Source organism: Borostomias antarcticus (assembly GCF_949987555.1).
Source record: "Borostomias antarcticus genome assembly, chromosome: 29".
Classification (NCBI taxonomy): domain Eukaryota; kingdom Metazoa; phylum Chordata; class Actinopteri; order Stomiiformes; family Stomiidae; genus Borostomias; species Borostomias antarcticus.
This window is the reverse complement of record NC_140262.1, coordinates 4,228,691-4,236,190: the sequence shown is the minus strand read 5'-3', so window position 1 is coordinate 4,236,190 and position 7,500 is coordinate 4,228,691. Positions and strand designations below refer to the sequence as shown.

The 7,500-nt window shown below is 50.7% G+C and overlaps 1 protein-coding gene across 1 annotated transcript in view; it reads right to left on the bottom strand.

The window, feature by feature from the left end:
- The window catches only part of tbkbp1 (TBK1 binding protein 1), a gene marked incomplete at both ends in the record, with an annotated part of 17,745 nt that extends 14,576 nt beyond the window's left edge, over positions 1–3,169 (bottom strand). Inside the window, 2 exons of the mRNA XM_084459724.1 lie at positions 713–838; positions 2,948–3,169. Coding sequence (XP_084315850.1) covers positions 713–838; positions 2,948–3,169 — 348 coding nt within the window. The remainder of the gene's footprint in view (positions 1–712; positions 839–2,947) is intronic.
- Positions 3,170–7,500: the final 4,331 nt, after the last annotated feature.

The window sequence follows — 7,500 nt, the reverse complement described above, 5'->3', positions numbered from 1 at the left end:
ACGATCACCAAGGTGATGTAATCTCTCAACATTGTGACTAATGAAAGGAGTAGCAGGATCATTAAGAGGGCTTTGGCGTTTTGCAATCTGGATAGGGGCGGCTGTAGCTCAGGAGTCGTCCAATGATCGCAGGGTCGGCGGTTCGAAATCCCGGCTCCTCCTGACGAAGTCCTTGGGCGAGACACTGAACGCCAAATTGCTCCCCATGAGCAGGCTAGCACCTACCGCCACTGATGTGTGAATGGGTGAATGAGAGGCCTTCATTGTAAAGCGCTTTGGACAAAGACGCTATATAAGTTCAGGGTGGGATTGGAGCTGTAGCTAGTTCCCTTGGAAGAAGTGGATGTGTCGGACAGTGGCCTGGGCAAGGTGGCGAGAGCCAGCACAGAGCCAGCACAGAGCCAGCACAGAGCCAGCACAGAGCCATGACCCGGTCAGCCTTCCTAACGGCCTGCTGGCTCAGCCATGACCCAGTCAGCCTTCCTAACGGCCTGCGTGGAACCTCCGCGGCCTGGTGTGTCCAGGGGACTCGCTCTGTCTCGCTCCCATGCCTCCCCCTGGTTCCTGACCCCTTCCTGCTCTCCTCCTCCTCCCCCTTCCTCTCCTCCTTCTCAGGTAAACAAAAATACAACGCAAATACTATTGACTATTTTTCCCTCCCTTTTTGTGAGGTGTTGTTGGTAAAGGTCGGGGGTCGCGTGGTTTCTCTCACCTCGTGGGTCAGGGCGTTGACTCTCTGCTGCAGGCCGCTGTTCTCCGACTGCAGCAGGGCCGCCTCCTTGGACTCGAACGAGCAGTACGAGTTCCTGTCCTCCCCGAACTCACTGATCATGGGGAACTAGAGGGAGCAGAAGGGAGGATAGAAGAACAAAGCCATAGTTGTTAAAGCTACAGGCATGAACCTGAACACTCTGATCTCAACCCGTCCTCAAAGTTTGACCTAACGCCTCAGTTTGTGTTACATCTGCAGCTTTTTCAGACCGACTACACACCACCACTCCACGCAACTTAACCCAGAGCAAGCCAATCAAATCCAAACACCCTAATCTTCAATTAGGCATCGACACTGGATAGCAGTGCTCCTGTAGGCTATTAAAATCTATGAAAATCAGCGCCTGCCTCTTTGGGAATGAATGTTCGTCATACTGTCCTTTGTACAGTTCTGCTAGGCGTTCAGCTGCACTGCAGCCATATGGCCGACCGGCCCCAAGGTCTCATCAGCAGCTGTTCTCTAAACTGGTATGTGTGGGCTGACGAGTTCACATCTGTGGGGGCAGGACAAAGTCAAACCTGGCAACCCGCGTCTCCCCAGCAACCTCCCTCTGTTGCCCGCCTCTCTCTACTTCCCCTTCCTCTCTTTTACCCTTCACCCATCCTCCTCTCTGTCCCGTCTGTCTTCTAATGCCTCGTCTCTGTAGGCTTTCTCTCTCTCTCTCTCTCTCTCTCCCTCTCTCTCTCCCTCTCTCTATCTCCCTCTCTCGCCTCTCCTCTCTCTCTCCCCTCTCTCTCTCTGTCTCCTTCTCTCGCCTCCCCTCTCTCTCTCTATCTTCCTCTCCTCTCTCTCTCTGTCTCCCTCTCTCTCTCTTTCTGCCTCTTTGTCTCACTCTCCTTTCAGTTTCTCTCTCTCTGTCTACCTACTCTCTCTCCATGTCTCCTTTTCTATCTCTCTCCCTATCTCCCACTGTCTCTCTTTCGTTCTCTCTCTCGTTCTGTCTCTCTGTCCGTCTCTCTGCCTGTCTGTCTGTCTGTCTGTCTGTCTGTCTGTCTGTCTGTCTGTCTGTCTGTCTGTCTGTCTCTCTCTCTCTCTCTTTTTCTCTCTGTCTGTCTCTCTGTCTGTCTGTCTGTCTCTCTGTCTGTCTCTCTGCCTGTCTGTCTGTCTGTCTGTCTGTCTCTCTGTCTGTCTGTCTCTCTGTCTCTCTCTCTCTCTCTCTCTCCCTCTCCCCTGAGTGCAGGTCAGTCTGCCAGGTGGAGAAACGCTGGGAGATACCCTGCTGCTCCAGCTGTGTGTCTCATCACCCCTGAACTGACTGTCTGCTCCATCCATGCAGTGGGCCTGAGCGTACGCTCACCGCTGACTCAGCAGAACACACCAACTCAGATGGGATAAATATCACTAATGCTTAGTCATTACAGAGACGTTCAACACAGATACACTGTGACTGTTTTAGTCTTTATGCAGGTAGAAAATAGTATTTTTTGTGTTTTTTTTCCCGCTGCTTTGAGCCAAAAATGACTCAGCTACTCCTGCAACACTCTTCACAGGACCGTTCAGTCAGTTAGGAGCCCTGTCACTTGCGAGGCTGAGTCGGCCAATCTGAGAGAGAGGCTCTGAAGAATGCCTCGATGGCTGAAACCTTCGTCGTTTGTCACGAAGCGCAATGAATAATCCCAAACTGACATTTCCGAGAACACCGGTATCTTTCTGCCAGCTGTCAAGAGAGACCATGGATGTATTAATAGAATAGAGAGACCGTCACATGACCCTCCGTCGGGTCGCCCTGACACGGACCCGAAGGCACAGTTAGCTAGCTAGCTATCTTGTCATTGATGCAAAACATATCCAAAATTGTTTTTAATGACGTTTTTAATTCATTTTTAATAAAATGTAAAAATCTCGCCCACACTAGCTAGATAAAATGTTAAGCTACATAGCTAATGTAGTTTCAATAGAAGTGAATTGTACAAAACAGCTAGAGATCGTGGGTTCCCCAAACGTTGGAAGCTAACGCTAGCTAGCTGGCTAGCCTAGCGTTCGTGGACAAGACTGGTAGATAATGTTTGTGGACAGGATTTTTCAATTCTTTAGACGTATTTTTCATTCAAATGAATTAGAAACATTGATATTATATGTTTCCTGACACCAGACTAGCGAGCTAGCAAAAAAAAAAATAAAAAAAAATAATCGGACTTCTTACCCCGGACACATTTTGACCTGACAGCGCCTTACCTTGATCTCGTAGATCTTCAGCTTCCGTTTGATGCTGCCGTTCTCCCGCTCCAGGCCCGCCAGTCGCGCCTTGATGTCCTGGTAGGCGGTGATGAGGGCGAAGTGGGAGGCAGAGTACATGTCGTCGGGGCTGGCAGGACGGCGCCAGCCCACGCAGCCGTCCTCCTTCAGCCCGTCGCCCCCGCCCAGCAGACCCAGCTCTCCCCCGAACAGGGACTCCATCTCTCAGCCTCTCAGCCTGGGAGAGGAGGGGGGAGGAAGAGGAGGGGAGAGGAGAGAAGAGGAGAGAAGAGAAGAGGGGAGAAGAGGACAAAAGAGGAAGAGAAGAGGACAGAAGAGGACAGCAGAGAAGAGGACAGAAGAGGACAGCAGAGAAGAGGACAGAAGAGGAAGAGGAGAGAAGAGAAGAGAAGAGAAGAGAAGAGGAGAGGAGAGGAGAGGAGAGAAGAGAAGAGGAGAGAAGAGAAGAGGAGAGGAGAGGAGAGGAGAGAAGAGGAGAGGATAGAAGAGAAGAGAAGAGGAGAGAAGAGAAGAGAAGATGAGAGAAGACGAGAGGATAGAAGAGAAGAGAAGAGGAGAGAAGAGAAGATGAGAAAAGAGGAGAGGAAGAGGACAGAAGAGGAAGAGGAGAGAAAAGAAGAGGAGAGAAGAGGGATCGGAGAGGAGAGAAGAGGAGAGCATGAGCATGTGGACAACCTTAGGTTTGTGTTCACTCCAGCTCCTTGCAACCAATTATATAACGGTTTTACTTTCTTTAAAAGTTTCCATTTGAAAAGTTGCTGATGCACACAATGGCCAGAGGCAGAGTTGCCATAACAGGGAACTCTCTGAATTGGCAGAGAGGAATTCTTCTCTTAATAAGCTGACCCACCGAGCAGCACCACGACTGAAACCCCTGATAGTACAGAATATGAAGCAGAATTTGTTGCCGTTTTTCAACATACTCAACATTACAGCCAGTTGGCCGTTGGCACACACCGCACTCAACAGGGCATACCTTCCTTAGGCTACAACCTTTTATCAAGAAATACATTCCAGCAAAATTAAGTAACTAGGCTAACTGTATAGGTCGATTTCTCTCATCTCTTGGGTCTGGTTGCAGGAATTTGCACTTATTATTCTATTCAACTCAACCGAATGCCCGCTCGCTCAGATGAGCTGCTGTGATTCCATACTGCTATGACTCCACTCTTTCCTGACATAGCCACAGTAGCTAATACATCAAGAGACAAATACTGCTCCTAGCATGCAAGACAATAAACACAAACAGTCCCAGATCCCGCGGGGGGGCTTCCAGTCTGCTGGCACAGACACTAAAATATTCAGTAGAAAGGACAAAGAGAGTCACGGGAGTGAACACTGCTACCAAGGTCGAAGAGTTGCCTCACAACAGCACAGTGGCTGATCTATTACTGCCTCCTCTGTTGTCCAGCTGCTAACTAACGCTAAATAGTTAGCTTAGCTTAAAATGCTAGCTGCCCACGCCGTAGCGATTCACCGCGAACTAGCCATGTTCTCTCGCCACGCTGCACCACGACTTTGGGCAGTTGTCATGATGATGAATTGCACCTGTGCTACCGCTAACCTCTGTGTACGTGGTCAATAACAGTTCAATGCGCTTAAATGTCGCCTTGTTATAGCGACAGGAATTCCCGCCTAAACGAACGGTATAGCTTTAGACACCGTATGTTCATATCAGCAGTGGAGGAGATTTGTAGTGGGTCTGGTAGTCCATTTGTTACCAGAGAGGATGCTGGGTACTGAGGGAGCGCGGTGCTGCTTGCCTCATGAGTCAGGCCGAGCCCACAGAGCTATTTTAATCGTCTCCCCTGCTTGTCACTATTTTTCTTCTTCTTCCCGGCCTTCAGCGTAATCCATAAACACACCCACATGCAGCACACACACACACCAACCCTCCACACACACACACTCGCACACATACACCTACACATGCACACACACACCGAGACACACACATACACACACACACATACTACACACACACACACACACACACCAACCCCCCTCCACACACACGCACGCACACACACACACCTACACACCATACACCTACACACAAACACACACACATGCACACACATTCAGACACACACACACACACTTGCACACACCTACACGTACACACACACATGCTCGCACACACATGTATGCACATACACCTACACATGCACACACACACACACATACACACACACACACACACACACACACACACACACACACACACACACACACACACACACACACACACACACACACACACACACACAGGCCTAGCTAAGCAAACACATGCTCAGTGAATGACTGAGGTATTAGACAGGCTTCTATCAATAGCAGGTGTGGGTGTATAATGTTTATAGTCTTTGACACCAGCAGTGTCACACTGATCTGCCCACACCTGTAATATCTGCTGCTGCTTGATGGCTTGATGAAGCTGTCTTTCCCTGCAGAGATGTTTAAATCTGCAGTTCACATCATCTTCCGGTAAAGACCGAGATATGACCTCAGTCTTGGGTAAAATAAAGCACAGGGACATCCATCTGGGCTGTGCTTAGCTCTTTGGCAGAGGTGAGACAGAGCATTTATCAGAGTGCAGCCATTCTCTGTCCCTCCTCTCCTCCGCCCTCCTTCCCTCTCCTCTCCTCCCTTCCTCCTCACCTCCTCAAAACAGCCCCCTCCTCCCTGTCCTCACCCCCCTCTACGCATTCCTCTCTCCCCCCTGGTGGGGCTCCATCTCCCAGACCTGCAGCCTCGTCTGCCAAACTCCTCCGGGCCTCGCTGGACCGTGGGTAGCTCCCTCTCTCTCTCCCTCTCTGTCTCACTCTCTCCTTCCCTCTCTCTCACTCACTCTCATTCTCTCTCTCCCTCTCTGTCTCACTCTCTCTTTCACTCTCTCTCTCATTCTCTCTGTATCATTCTGTCTCATTCTCTCTCTTTCACTCATTCTATGTCTCTCATTCTCTCTCTCATTCTCTCTCTCCCTCTCTCACTCTCATTATCTATGTCTCATTCTCTCTCTCCCTCTCATTCTCTATGTCTCATTCTCTCTCTCACTCATTCTCTATGTCTCATTCTCTCTCTCCCTCTCTCTCACTCTCATTCTCTCTCACTCTCTCTCACTCTCTCTCTCCCTCTCTCTCTCTCTCTCTCACGGACCTGCACCACCACCACCATCATTAGAAATAGGTCCGGTCCTCGTTGGGGAGTTTGCTATGAATAGACGTGGATGTCTGTGGCCATTCTGGATCTGATTCATTGGGTCCCATCGGTCGGGGAAAGCATGCTTTATTGATATTGAATAAAATAATACTAGTGAGCACGTACGTGAGCGCTATGTGTGACGTACAACCAACCAGTCATGAGTCGTGACCACCTGTCTAATGCTCTATTTTCTGTGCTGGTTTTGGGTTTAGGTGTAGATTCCCCCGCTACTCAGATCAGTCCTAAAATCAAACCTTGAACATTAAGTAGTTTTAATCCCTTAACTCAAGGAACTGGGGGGCGAGGGGTGGGGGATGGGGGTGAGGGGGGAGGAGGGGGGCGGGGGGGGGGGGGTGAGGGGTGAGGAGGGTGAGGTGAGGGCTGAGGGTGGTGGGGTGAGGGGGGTGAGGTGAGGGATGCGGGGGGTGAGGGCTGAGGGTGGTGGGGTGAGGGAGGTGGGTGCCATCCTGACCCCGTGTCCGCCACCGAATGCCCGCCGAAGTGTCCTTGAGCAAGACATCGAACCCCAAATTGCTCCCAGTGAGCAGGCTAGCACCTTGCATGGCAGCTGCCGCCATTGGTGTGTGTATGTGTGTGTGAATGGATGAATGAGAGGCCTTCACTGTAAAGCACTTTGGATAAAAGTGCAGTTTAAATATGTCTATTTACCATATTTATTTACCATTTACTGTGTGTGTGAGTGAAGGGCTGGGTGTCACCCAGGAGGAGATTGATGGAAGCTCTCTCTCTCTCTCTCTCTCTCTCTGTGTCTCTCTCCCTCCCTCTCAGCGATGCTCATCTCTATCAAGTACCAATCTTTCTCTCCTGTTTTGCGCCTCCGAGCTCGGGGGCCGTGTGACGCGTCCTTGACGTCGCCTTGGAACGTTTGGAGAGGAAATTATGGGGATTGTTTGATTGCGATCCTGCACACTAGGTCACTTCACCGTGTGTGGGTGTGTGTGTATGTGTGCGTAAGTGTGTGCGTGTGAATATGTGTGTGTGTGTGTGCGTATGTATGTGCGTGTATATCAGTGCATCTACAAGGTTGACTGAGCGTGAGAGGTGGTGGAGTCAGTGGAAGGGAGGGAGGGAGGAGTGGAGGGAGGAAGGAGGAGTGGAAGGAGGAGGGAGGGAGGAGAGAGGAGTGGAAGGAGGAGTGGAAGGAGGAGAGAGGAGTGGAAGGAGGAGTGGAAGGAGGCGTGGAAGGAGGAAGGAGGAGTGGAAGGAGGAGTGGATGGAGGAAGGAGGAGTGGAAGGAGGAAGGAGGCGTGGAAGGAGGAGTGGAAGGAGGAAGGAGGAGTGGAAGGAGGAGTGGAAGGATGAAGGAGGAG